The 14,412-nt window shown below is 45.1% G+C and overlaps 1 protein-coding gene across 1 annotated transcript in view; it reads right to left on the bottom strand.

Moving 5' to 3' along the window:
* ADGRA3 (adhesion G protein-coupled receptor A3) overlaps positions 1 to 14,412 on the bottom strand; it is an 87,898-nt gene that overhangs the window by 1,462 nt on the left and 72,024 nt on the right. The window contains exons 13-18 of the mRNA XM_069744670.1: positions 11,713 to 11,932; positions 10,484 to 10,692; positions 7,171 to 7,295; positions 4,854 to 4,977; positions 2,235 to 2,380; positions 1 to 96 (exon numbers count right to left, since the gene is read on the bottom strand). Coding sequence (XP_069600771.1) covers positions 1 to 96; positions 2,235 to 2,380; positions 4,854 to 4,977; positions 7,171 to 7,295; positions 10,484 to 10,692; positions 11,713 to 11,932 — 920 coding nt within the window. The remainder of the gene's footprint in view (positions 97 to 2,234; positions 2,381 to 4,853; positions 4,978 to 7,170; positions 7,296 to 10,483; positions 10,693 to 11,712; positions 11,933 to 14,412) is intronic.

Here is a 14,412-nt window from a genome sequence, read left to right as displayed (position 1 = left end):
TAAGGGGCAGTGGGCTGGCTCCCGTAGTTTTTAATATTTGCCGCTGCTGTTATTCCGCACACAATTATAGGAATGCCGCCTCCAATAAGATAGAATCTAAAAAGTAAACAACAGATAAATGACTCCAACAAAGATATGAACGAAATACAATCCAACGCGAGGAGAAAGTCAATGTAAACAGCTGTTTCCTTAATGGTTTCCGACTTCTGTTGAATTGCTGACTTATTTGACTACATTAGAACTTCCTCTGAGCAAACACGACGGTTTCATTCATCACTTTCACACATGGATATACAACCTCAAAAGTATTTTCCTTGGAGAAAGGCCAAAAGTTAAAGCCTAAGCGGAATAATAATAAAATAAATAATGCGCTGCCGCTAGGATTATAGTGCCACCTAGTGGATGGAGCTTTAGAACTACAAAAGGATTGTGTTGTGATTTCTACACATGGATATACCCTGCATGGCCACAAGTATTGGCACACACATCTTCATGAATTCAGATTTATCACTTGGTCCCATTTCCCACCTTCTGTATAACCTCCGGCCCCTAGCCCCCCCGACGTATAACCTCCGGCCCCTAGCCCCCCAATGTATAACCTCTGGCCCCTAGCCCCCTTATGTATAACCTCTGGCCCCTAGCCCCCTGATGTATAACCTCCGGCCCCTAGCCCCCCGATGTACAACCTCCGGTCCCTAGCCCCCCGATGTACAACCTCCGGTCCCTAGCCCCCCGATGTATAACCTCCGGTCCCTAGCCCCCCGATGTATAACCTCCGGTCCCTAGCCCCCGATGTATAACCTCCGGTCCCTAGCCCCCTGATGTATAACCTCCGGTCCCTAGCCCCCTGATGTATAACCTCCGATCCCTAGCCCACCGATGTATATCCTCCGACCTCTAGCCCCAATGTATATCCTTCGACCCCTAGCCCCCTGATGTATAACCTCCGGCCCCTAGCCCACCGATGTATATCCTTCGACCCCTAGCCCCCTGATGTATAACCTCCGGTCCCTAGCCCCCTGATGTATAACCTCCGGTCCATAGCCCCCTGATGTATAACCTCCGGTCCATAGCCCCCTGATGTATAACCTCCGGCCTCTTGCCGTGCAGTCTGTCTTTACAAACATGGGACAGAATGGCCGGTGGCACAGATCTCACTGATACCAGTGCAGTCCTGGAATAGTAGCCACCTGTGTAAAACGTCCATTCATGACTTTCTTCCCTCCTAAATATTCCACCATCACCTGTGAGTGATATTGAAAGGTGGAAGAAACCGCAGCAACTCCGCTACGTAAAGAGCACAAAGTTACAAAGTGGGGTCATTGAGTAACCGAGGGCATAAATGTCCCCACCACTCTGCTGACTCCATAACTGCCTAGACCTCCTCTTGTATTAACATCACAACAAAACCTGTCCCTCCATTGGGAGCTTCCAGGCCGAGCAACTGAATGCAGCCTTACATCACCAAGCACAATGCAGAGCGGAGGAAGGAATCATGCAAAGTATGTTGCTACTAGATTCTGGAGCAGTGGAAACATGTTTTGTGAAATGATGAATCTGGTAGTCTGATGGGCGATTCTAGGTTTGGCGAATGCCAGGAGAACAATTTCAGTTCAACAGTTTGACTATTCCACCAACGCATATAGTCTGGATATTAGCTACTGGCTAATGCAGGCAAACCACAGCGGTGAAAGAAGTCGGCTGAATGGCTGAGATGCACCGACAGTTCTACTCTGCTGTTCCGCCATGCTGTTATTTTTAATGGATTTCTGCATAAAGTGAAGAATATTTCAAATGGAGGATCAGTCTCTTATTTTTTACGGCCAGGAGAAAATTACCTGCCTGACTGCACAGTGTACATATCCATGGAGGAAGGACAACTATTGGGTTGTTTTTTAGGGGTGGATCTAGGCCCCTTTGTTCCAGTGAAGGGAAATCTTAAGACTTCAGCATTACAAGACATTTTGGGCAATTGTAGCTTCCAACTTTGTGGGAACAGTCTGGGAAAGGCCCTTTTCTGTTCCTCCTGACTGTGCCCAATGTACAAAGCAAGGTCCATAATTTCATGGTTTGGGGGACGTTGTTGTGGAAGAACATGACCGGTCGTACAGAGCTGAAAACCTTCCCTAAGCTGATCTAGCTCCATATTAATGCCCATGAGTGAAGAATGGGATGTGATAAACGCTCCTGTCGGTGTGATGTGTAGTGTCCCAGACTAAGACATTACTACAAACCTTAGCATTGGTCTAGGAGGAGGTGGGAGCTCGTCTGGATCCGGACAGCGCTTGGCTTTCTTGGTGACTTGCTTGTATATGTTGCGGGCAGTGACTCCCACCCACAGCACAGTGGCCAGTGTACAGTAATGCAGGAGAATACCAATCTACAAAGCAATGGAAAATTACAAACAATTTAGATTGCAGATTCTTATTAAGTGAAAGCACACGTTCATCCATATGAGCTGTACCTCACTCTTATAAAGTTAGCTTGATAAAAGAGCCTCTGTTCCAGTCTCAAAGCACTGATAAACTGAAACAGCTTTTGCTCAAGAATATCCCCGTATTTCGCACCATTCATCCTCCCTTGAACTTAGACTATTTTCCCTGTCCCTGCTGCTGAAAAACATCCCTACAGCATGATGCTGCCACCACCATGTTTCACTGTGAAGATGGTGTTCTTGGGTGATGAGCTGGGTTGGTTTTAGCACCAGACAGAATATTTACCTTGGTGGCCAAGAAGTTCAATTTTGGTCTTAGCTGACCATTGCACCTTCCTCCATACATTTGGGGAGTTTCTCACATGTCTTTTGGAAAACTAAAAATGAGACTTACAATTCTAGTGTGCAAGTAAAGGCTTTTGTTTGCCAACTCCTCCATAAAGGCCACCTCTATGAAGTGTACGGCTTATTGTGGTTGTATTGTTGCAGTGTGGATTTTTAACTACAAATGAAAAGTTATGTACATTTCCAGTAGTATAGCCCTTTATGGAAAATGATGCAAAATATTCTTGAGGTTTTAAAGTAAGGACATGTTCAGTATTTCTAGAGTAAAAAATACATAATCTGTGCTGCTGGGCCTGACTCTAGAACAGGATCAGTCTCCTTCCCCCTCTGGCAGCTGACACTATATTCTGTTCTTACTTCCCCAGTAGATGTTTTCTCAGCTGCAGAGGTTGTGCTGACAAGGACAGAAAGAGATTTCTATTGGCTGCTGTACAGTGAACAGAAGATCTCTACGTAGAGACCTGTAGGAAAGGTAAGTACCGTATATACTCGAGTATAAGCCGAGATTTTCAGCCCAAATTATTGGGCTGAAAGTGCCCCTCTCGGCTTATACTCGAGTCAAGGTGGGTGGCAGGGTCGGCGGGTGAAGGGGTGAGGGCGCTGAGGCATACTTACCTGCTTCCAGCGATCCGGACGTTCCTCCCCTGTCCCACGGTCTTCGGTGCTGCAGTTCTTCCACTGTTCAGCGGTCACGTGGGACCACTCATTAGAGAAATGAATATGCGGCTCCACCTCCCATAGGGGTGGAGCCACATAGTCACTTCTCTAATCAGCGGTAACGGTGATCGCTGAACAGTGGAAGAGGCTGCGGCACCGAAGACCAGCTGTCCGGGAGAAGGAGCGGGACGCCGGGACCAGGTAAGTATCGCATATTTACCTGTCCCCGTTCCAACCGCCGGGCGCCGCTCCATCTTCCCGGCGTCTATCCGCTCTGACTGTGCAGGTCAGAGGGCGCGATGACGCATATAGTGTGCACGGCGCCCTCTGCCTGATCAGTCAGAGCGGAGAGACACCGGGACCGGACGCCGGGAGCTGCAAGCAAGAGAGGTGAGTATGGCATTTTTTTTTTTTTACTGCAGCAGCAATGGCACAGATTTATGTGGAGCATCTATGGGGAAATATGAACGGTGCAGAGCACTATATGGGGCACAGCTATGGGAAAATATGAACGGTGCAGAGCACTATATGGCAGAGCTATGGGGAAATATGAACGGTGCAGGGCACTATATGGCAGAGCTATGGGGAAATATGAACGGTGCAGAGCACTATATGGGGCACAGCTATGGGAAAATATGAACGGTGCAGAGCACTATATGGCAGAGCTATGGGGAAATATGAACGGTGCAGGGCACTATATGGCAGAGCTATGGGGAAATATGAACGGTGCAGGGCACTATATGGCACAGCTATGGGGCAATATGAACGGTGCAGAGCACTATATGGCACAGCTATGGGGAAATATGAACGGTGCAGAGCAGTATATGGCACATCTATGGGACAATAATGAACGGTGCAGAGCACTATATGGCACAGCTATGGGGCAAGAATGAACGGTGCAGAGCACTATATGGCACAGCTATGGGGCAATAATGAACGGTGCAGAGCACTATATGGCACAGATATGGGGCAATAATGAACAGTGCAGAGCACTATATGGCACAGCTATGGGGAAATAATGAAGGGTGCAGAGCACTATATGGCACAGCTATGGGGAAATAATGATCTATTTTTATTTTTGAAATTCACCGGTAAATGCTGCATTTCCACCCTAGGCTTATACTCGAGTCAATAAGTTTTCCCAGTTTTTTGTGGCAAAATTAGGGGGGTCGGCTTATACTCGGGTCGGCTTATACTCGATTATATATGGTATGTGCAGCGGCCGATGATAAGGTGGACCTGCACATTGCTATATACTATGAATACCAGGAGTCAGACTACGTAAACTTGTGTCATAACCCTACACTAAATAATTTTACCCAACACTTGATTCTTTGTTATCTATTCAGTAAATGTGTTTTAATGGTCAGCCCCTTTATTAGTAGTCATTTTGTTACATGGAGGGGTCCATACTCACAGCCTGACAAACATTGGCGTTCCTAGTTTGGTTTATGCCTCCCACGTACACTGCGCAGGTCAGGAAGATGTGAAGACCAAGGTTTACCAACATGTGCCAGGTCTTAAGGCTGACGCGGATCAGGCTGAAAAACAAAATTCCAGAATGTCTAACAGTATCTTGTGCAGGTTAAATTATAACACGGGATCCTAAAGGATTTATGTCTGGTAGTAGAATGATACACTAGAAGAAAACATAGGAAACATACCACTAGCGATACAGAGAAATGGCGTTTACAGATTAAATAAACGGCCAATTTAGAAACTTCATATATACCGTATATGACAATGACTTGTGTATAAGCAGAGTTTTTCCAGCACAATTTTTGTGCAGAAAACGACCCCCCCCCCCCCCACAGCTTATACACGAGTCATTATCTCAGAAGCCGGCGGGGAAGCGGTGGATCACAGGAGGCAGAAGTTGGTGACTGCAGCTAAAGCCTGTGCCCGCTGCTAAAAAGAAATGAATATTTACCGCACTGGCAACGAATATTCATTTCTCTTATAGTGCACAGTAACATCCACAACAGCGGGATTCCAGCAGCGGGTGACCGCTCATTAAGGTAATGAATACTCACCTCTCTCCAGTCCCATAGGTGTGGAAAGAGGTGAATATTCATTACCTTAATGAGCGGGGACACGTAATATCCTGGCCGGAAGAGCTGCTGGCACTGGAACGAGATGCAGCGAGGGCGCGCAGGGAAGGTAAGTAGGATGTGTTTTGTTTTTTTATTATAGGGATGAGGAACCATGCTTACAAGGACAGGGATGGGGAGCCACGCAGACAAAGATGGGGATAAGAAGCAATGCAGACGAGGACGGGGATAAGGAACCATGCAGACAAGAATAGGGGATAAGGAGCCATGCAGACAAGGACGGGGATAAGGAACCATGTAGACAAGGATGGGAATAAGGAGCCATGCAGACAAGGATAGGGGAAAAGGAACCATGCAGACAAGGATAGGGGATAAGGAACCATGCAGACAAGGACGGGGATAAGGAACCATGTAGACAAGGATAGGGGATAAGGAACCATGTAGACAAGGATAGTGGATAAGGAACCATGCAGACAAGGATAGTGGATAAGGAACCATGTAGACAAGGATAGTGGATAAGGAACCATGTAGACAAGGATAGTGGATAAGGAACCATGCAGACAAGGATAGGGGATAAGGAACCATGCAGACAAGGATAGGGGATAAGGAACCATGTAGACAAGGATAGTGGATAAGGAACCATGTAGACAAGGATAGTGGATAAGGAACCATGCAGACAAGGATAGGGGATAAGGAACCATGTAGACAAGGATAGGGGATAAGGAACCATGTAGACAAGGATAGTGGATAAGGAACCATGTAGACAAGGATAGGAGATAAGGAGCCATGCAGACAAGGATAGGGGATAAGGAACCATGCAGACAAGGATAGGGGATAAGGAACCATGTAGACAAGGATAGGGGATAAGGAACCATGTAGACAAGGATAGTGGATAAGGAACCATGTAGACAAGGATAGTGGATAAGGAGCCATGCAGACAAGGATAGTGGATAAGGAGCCATGCAGACAAGGATAGGAGATAAGGAGCCATGCAGACAAGGATAGGGGATAAGGAACCATGCAGACAAGGATAGGGGATAAGGAACCATGTAGACAAGGATAGGGGATAAGGAACCATGTAGACAAGGATAGGGGATAAGGAGCCATGCAGACAAGGATAGGGGATAAGGAACCATGTAGACAAGGATAGTGGATAAGGAACCATGTAGACAAGGATAGTGGATAAGGAGCCATGCAGACAAGGATAGGAGATAAGGAGCCATGCAGACAAGGATAGGGGATAAGGAACCATGCAGACAAGGATAGGGGATAAGGAACCATGTAGACAAGGATAGGGGATAAGGAACCATGTAGACAAGGATAGGGGATAAGGAGCCATGCAGACAAGGATAGGGGATAAGGAACCATGTAGACAAGGATAGGGGATAAGGAATTATGCTTACAAGGACAAGGATCGGGAGCCATGCAGACAAGGATGGGGATGAGGAGACATGCAGAAAAGGACAGGGATTAGGGGACATTGCATACCCGGCTTATACTCAAGTGAATACGTTTTCCCAGTTTTTTAGGCAAAATTAGGTGTCTCGGCTTATACTCGGGTCGACTTATACACGAGTATATATGGTCCATATTTATAGAAAAAATAAATCTATAAAAATGGTAGCAAGCAACAGTGCACTTATTCTGCCAGGTTACACTGTGTGATGTACATGAGCCTTTTACCTGTGATAGTACAAATAACTGATGATCAGCACCAGCACACACAGGAGCAGCACCACCGCAGACGCATACACCACCGGATGTAGGAGAGTCACAGGATGTGTGTAGGTCTCCGCTCCAGTCAGATCCTGGAGGGAAAAGAGAACATTAAGCGGTTAAAGGGTTTGTCCCCTTTCAGAAAACTTTTTACCATATGCGCAGTTAGTTTAAAAAAAACAAAAACTATGATTTATGTACCTTCCCTGGGTCCAATGCAGAGTCTCTACTGCTGCCCCCGGTCTCTGTTGTCTGGCTGCAGCGTTGAGACCACGTCAACAGAGCTGCCGCCAACCACTGAATTTAGTCGCTGAGCTCAGCGATTGGCTGCACTACAGTCAGCGATTGGCTGCACAGCCGTCAGCGATTGGCTGCACTGCTATGAATGTGAGGTCATCGTTACCACCATATGGAAACCGGGGCTGCCGGGAAGACTCAGTATGGGACCAGGGAAAAGTAGGTAACGCTCAGTCTTTTTTTTTTTTTGGGGGGGGGAGTAAAGAAGTAACTGAGCATATTGTATATAAAAAAACTTTTGAAATTCTGCCCAGTGTTGAAACCTCCCCCGAGTGATGAAATGAAGGTGGTAACGGTGCTCAGGAGGGTACTGTGAATGTATTTGGGAGATCCTATAGAACTGGGGTTAGCAGCATACGGACATAGAAAGCCTATCAGCCGCACCCTGCCCTGCTCCAGGCACCGGCAAGGCCAAACAGCCGCAGCAATCGTTGGCTCTCGGCATTTAGTGATGGTGCGCTTTACAGCACGATTATTAATAAGCTGCAATAATAAAGATTTCCAAAAGGTTTCTGGCAATATAGCCGTTCCATTTTCCAAATCCTTGAAAAACCTTTCACCTCTTAATGACCAGAGTTATTTTTGGTTTTTCATTTTGTTTTTTTGCTCCCATTCTTCCCAGAGCCATACCTTTTTTATTTTTTGGTCAATATGGCCATGTGAGGGCTTATTTTTTTATGGGGCGATTTGTACTTTTGAACGACACCATTGGTTTCATCATGTTGCCTACTAGAAAACGGGAAAAAAATCCAAGTGCGGTGAAATTGCAAAAAAATTGCAATCCCACACTTGTTTTTTTGTTTGGCTTTTTTTTTTTTTTTTACTAGGTTCACAATCCTAAAACTCAAAATATACCGTGTGCACTACTGGAAAGGGAGGTGCTAAGGTTAGGTTCCCACACCTTAGTAAATTGTAAAAAAGAACCTAGCACTCAACTGATGCTTAAGTGCAGCTTTTATTGTAGTGGTACACAAACGTTTCGGTCCAGTCTACGGACCTTCGTCAGTAACGTACTATAGAATAGTAAGAGGGACCATAGGGTCAGAAGAAGCAGCGTCTTGTATGTAAGCCCGATAGGAGCGGTACTGAGGAGACCGGTAAGAATGAGGGCGCTGACCGACGCGGTATCCACCGTTCGACGACGCTGCTTCTTCTGACCCTATGGTCCCTCTTACTATTCTATAGTACGTTACTGACGAAGGTCCGTAGACTGGACCGAAACGTTTGTGTACCACTACAATAAAAGCTGCACTTAAGCATTAGTTGAGTGCTAGGTTCTTTTTCACAATCCTAAAACTGACCTGCCATTATGATTCTCCAGGTCATTACGAGTTCATAGACACCAAACATGTCTAGGTTCTTTTTTATCTAAGTGGTGAAAAAAAATTCCAAACTTTGTTAAAAAAAAAACAACAAAAAAACAAAATTGTGCCATTTTCCGACACCTGTAGCATTTCCATTTTTCATGATCTGGGGACGGGTGAGGGCATATATTTTGCGTGCCGAGCTGACATTTTTAATGATACTATTTTCGTGCAGATATACGATCTTTTGATCGCCCGTTATTACATTTTAATGCTATGTCCAAAAAAACTTAATTCTGGCATTTTGACTTTTTTCTCGCCATGCCGTTTAGCGATCGGGTTAATCCTTTTTTTATTGATAGATCGGGCGATTCTGAACGCGGCGATACCAAATATGTGTATGCTTTAACAAGGGACCGTTCGTTCACCCCCTACCACTGCCACCTTTATGCATTTATATCAAAGGACTAGAGGTAAACCTTGTACAGTTCATTATCATGTTCCTCTATTTTTACACCAAATCACTATAGCTTTTCGCCGTTCCTGATTATATGACCTTCGCCTTTTTATGTTGCTGTGTACATAATGTTTTTCCTTTTTTTCTTGTTGGTGATTAATTATTGCATGTACTGTTTTTTTTGTTCCCTTTTTTCTCTTAATGTTTCTCTTGAAGTGTTGTCTTATGTAAAACAGTGTTTTATACAGTTTCTTTGCTTTTTTTAGTAACCCCATGAATAAGACACCGGGAGGGTCGAAACGTCGGGTTTCGGTCTACTCAAATCAATGTGAATGTGGCAACCACTTTTTTGTCTTCTTGAATAAAATTGGCATACACCTTTTGCATCATACCAGTCTTGAGTGTGCGGTAATTTTTTTTCCTATAATTTTTTTCTATGAACATATAGGGGCTGATCAGATCGCCTCTATGTAGCTGAATTACTCACTTGCTATGAGCGCCGACCACTGGGTGGTGCTCACAGCAACCGGCAGTGACAGCCATAGAGGTCTCTAGGAGACCTCTGGTTATTATGCCAACCAACCAGTGACTCGCGGGGGTCACCAGTGGGTGGGTTTCCAGCCCGATGGCTGGAAGCACGAGTAAAATGCAGCTATCAACGGCATTTAACAGAATAATTGTCGCAGGTGCATCACAATTCCACCTGTGGCTATTCCAGGCACATGTCAGCTGTTCAAAACAGCTGACATGTGCCGGGAAAGATGTGGGCTCACCGACGGAGCCCACATCAAAGGGAAGGAGTCCGATGTGGTTGGACTATACTGGAAAGGGGTTAAGTAGGACAGCACTATGTACACTGTACTGCAGAGTGATAAAACACAGCACATTTATGGCTTTCCTTTCCGCAGTGCAGCAGTCCTAGCTGCACCCAAGACAAAGGTTAGTAATGAGGCAGAAATACTAGAACACTACAGGCCGTCGGTTCGGTATTTGCCTGTGTCATAGCGTTTTATAGATATCTGCTAAGGCTATGTTCACACCCAGCATTATTTTCTACAACCAGAACCTGATCTCTTGGCAGTAAAAATCGCTGAGGTTGTCAAATTCAAGTATTAAGAAAACAAAAAAAAACAACGCCGAGTGTGAACATAGCCTAACAAAGTTACCAGGCTTTGGGTGTGGATATAGAACGTTGTGCAGCGTGCTGGGCTGATGATCCTACCATTAGGACGGCGTAGTTGCTGAGCGTGTGGCACTGTATCGTGGTTATATTCTCGTCGGAGGCCAGGATACTGCAGCCTTCTGACTTCCATCCACCTTGTCCGTTAAGAAGATCAAAATCCCACTGAGCTGCCACAGGGTCCTTCCCATGAGCAATGCGACGGAGGGTGATGTTAATGGGAACACTGGGAGGGTTCTTGTTTGGGCCATCTAAAGAAAAAAACAAAACAAAATAAATAAAAACAACATATCATAGTGCCAAGAGTAATTATGGGCCGTTTACAATCCCATGAGGCATATGGACCTTTAGATCGTGTAACAGAATGTGAAGTACCACGCGTTTCGCTATAGGTTGCTTCATCAGAGGACTGAGTTCATATCATCTGTCCGGTCAGTGGCAAAAGAAGTTATGGGAAGTTCTTCATTTCACGCTTCATCATTTTGGCCCCAGTTTGCAGCTCGGTAAAACCCAAACTATTTTTTTCCAGCATCACTATCACCTCGAACATTAGGGACCAGAAAAGAAAAGCAAATGCATTGCATATCATTTTATTTTTACCTTCTGATCGGACCAGTTATCCTGTCCTACGCACTGCTAAACATTTAATGATGGGCGGCTGTTTAATAACCGGTTTACTCAGACAGACCAAAGCAAAGGATGAGCTCTGAATGATCTGTCATAGTTTGCTCAGAGTGGATGGGCTGCCCATTTTCTTGGCAGCACAGGTCCTGTTCAAACAGGACGATGTGCTACCGAGAACAATCATCTTTTGCGAAAACCAAAAAGTAACTTCCCCTGATGAAGAAGTATTTTGCTTGTTGATCGGGAGATCAGCAGACTGTTCACACTGAAAAATGATTGTGAACGAGTGTTTTATTTCAGAATGCCTGTTCACGATAATCTTTAGCATTAGTCTATGACCTGAAATGTGACGACCTGACACCAAACCAAAATTTTGGTGCAACTTACTGGTATAAACTTAATCTAGAGCATTTGGAAATGTCGTAACTTTATCAAACCGCACGAGACATTCCTGAGAATGGGACAGAGTCTCTGTACAAAATATAGGACACCCTTACACTGAGCAAATAACGAGACAGGGGAGCCTGAGGAGGCCGGGCTGCTGTCTACTGCCATGACCACCGGGAATCTGCAGCACCCCTTTATTACTTGACTTTCTGGCATTAGGTTAAGACCTGCTACATGAGATTTCGCTCTTTACCACAAACCTAGTTTGGCCAGAATGACGGGCGTCACCACGGAGCGCCTCTTCCCATCATCGGCGAGGTGTGTGACGTTCCCCGTGGCCGGGAAAAGCTTCCCGTTTCTGAATGCAATCAGTTGCAGCTTGTACACAAACTCGTCCGCCGCTCGTTTCTCACGCTTCTCTCTCTCTTTAGGTACAAACAATGCAGCCGGGAGCTGGATCGAAGCTTCCACAACCGTATTCTGGGGGGGAAAAAAAAAAGACACAAAAATGCTTGTTACCATTAGCAGTATATATAGGCGAAAATGTACAAATAAGTGGATGTGAACAAGATCCTGCATGAGGAAAAGAGGCAATTAAATGTCTACACCATTCCTCATTTCCTGGGTTGTCTGGCTTACAGAACAAGTCTGTGGTCTCTGGTACCGCAGCCGTGTGAATCCTTACATTGCACGCTGTGCCAGGAGCGACAAGCACATGACTGTGATTTGGATACAGTGGGGCAAAAAAGTATTTAGTCAGTCAGCAATAGTGCAAGTTCCACCATTTAAAAAGATGACAGGCGTCTGTAATTTACATCATAGGTAGACCTCACCTATGGGAGACAAACTGAGAAAAAAAAATCCAGAAAATCACATTGTCTGTTTTTTTAACATTTTTTTTGCATATTATGGTGGAAAATAAGTATTTGGTCAGAAACAAACAATCAAGATTTCTGGCTCTCACAGACCTGTAACTTCTTCTTTAAGAGTCTCCTCTTTCCTCCACTCATTACCTGTAGTAATGGCACCTGTTTAAACTTGTTATCAGTATAAAAAGACACCTGTGCACACCCTCAAACAGTCTGACTCCAAACTCCACTATGGTGAAGACCAAAGAGCTGTCAAAGGACACCAGAAACAAAATTGTAGCCCTGCACCAGGCTGGGAAGACTGAATCTGCAATAGCCAACCAGCTTGGAGTGAAGAAATCAACAGTGGGAGCAATAATTAAAAATGGAAGACATACAAGACCACTGATAATCTCCCTCGATCTGGGGCTCCACGCAAAATCCCACCCCGTGGGGTCAGAATGATCACAAGAACGGTGAGCAAAAATCCCAGAACCACGCGGGGGGACCTAGTGAATGAACTGCAGAGAGCTGGGACCAATGTAACAAGGACTACCATAAGTAACACACTACGCCACCATGGACTCAGATCCTGCAGTGCCAGACGTGTCCCACTGCTTAAGCTAGTACATGTCCGGGCCCGTCTGAAGTTTGCTAGAGAGCATTTGGTTGATCCAGAGGAGTTTTGGGAGAATGTCCTATGGTCTGATGAAACCAAACTGGAACTGTTTGGTAGAAACACAACTTGTCGTGTTTGGAGGAAAAAGAATACTGAGTTGCATCCATCAAACACCATACCTACTGTAAAGCATGGTGGTGGAAACATCATGCTTTGGGGCTGTTTCTCTGCAAAGGGGCCAGGACGACTGATCCGGGTACATGAAAGAATGAATGGGGCCATGTATCGTGAGATTTTGAGTGCAAACCTCCTTCCATCAGCAAGGGCATTGAAGATGAAACGTGGCTGGGTCTTTCAACATGACAATGATCCAAAGCACACCGCCAGGGCAACGAAGGAGTGGCTTCGTAAGAAGCATTTCAAGGTCCTGGAGTGGCCTAGCCAGTCTCCAGATCTCAACCCTATAGAAAACCTTTGGAGGGAGTTGAAAGTCCGTGTTGCCAAGCGAAAAGCCAAAAACATCACTGCTCTAGAGGAGATCTGCATGGAGGAATGGGCCAACATACCAACAACAGTGTGTGGCAACCTTGTGAAGACTTACAGAAAACGTTTGACCTCTGTCATTGCCAACAAAGGATATATTACAAAGTATTGAGATTAAATTTTGTTTCTGACCAAATACTTATTTTCCACCATAATATACAAATAAAATGTTAAAAAAACAGACAATGTGATTTTCTGGATTTTTTTTTCTCAGTTTGTCTCCCATAGTTGAGGTCTACCTATGATGTAAATTACAGACGCCTCTCATCTTTTTAAGTGGTGGAACTTGCACTATTGCTGACTGACTAAATACTTTTTTGCCCCACTGTACATGTGGTCACATGCCAACTAGACGTGCATGGCCTTGCTCAATGCCAGTGTATACGTCTAGTTGGAATGTGGCCGGATTTATGAAAATCACGTACTTACGCTCACATGACCTCCCACTCCCGATACCAGAGAATCCTGACAGCGCACAGCGTGTGGGATGCAAGGATTCCCAGGTCTGCAGTCACAGAATAGTAACCTAAAGCTGGACCTTTATTTCTCAGGAACAGTTTGTTTATAGTGTCCTCCATTAAACCCATTGTTTACATTTTCACTATTTTGGGAGGGTATCAGGTATGTATAAATAATGGTTAGAAAATTTTTGTTTTTGTGGGCAGAGGGTGTCTGACAGTAATTTTTTGGCATGGTCAACTGACCATTTTTATCAAAAACCTTATTTGGTAACTGTATTGGGACAGAACATGCACATGTTTAAGCACGCAAAGGGGTTCTCCATTGAAAACAAGTTATCACCTAGGTATGGTACAGATGAGAACTTGTAGGTTGGTGGGGGGACGATCCCTGGTACAAGCACAAACTGGAAGAATTGGGGATTTGTATCCTATTCCAAAATGGAGCATCAAATCAGATACCCGACTGCAGCGCCATTCATTCTTTTATGG

This window comes from Ranitomeya imitator, chromosome 1 (genome assembly GCF_032444005.1).
Source record: "Ranitomeya imitator isolate aRanImi1 chromosome 1, aRanImi1.pri, whole genome shotgun sequence".
NCBI lineage: Eukaryota > Metazoa > Chordata > Amphibia > Anura > Dendrobatidae > Ranitomeya > Ranitomeya imitator.
Note: the sequence above shows the minus strand (reverse complement) of the source record. Positions and strands in the feature narration are given on the sequence as shown.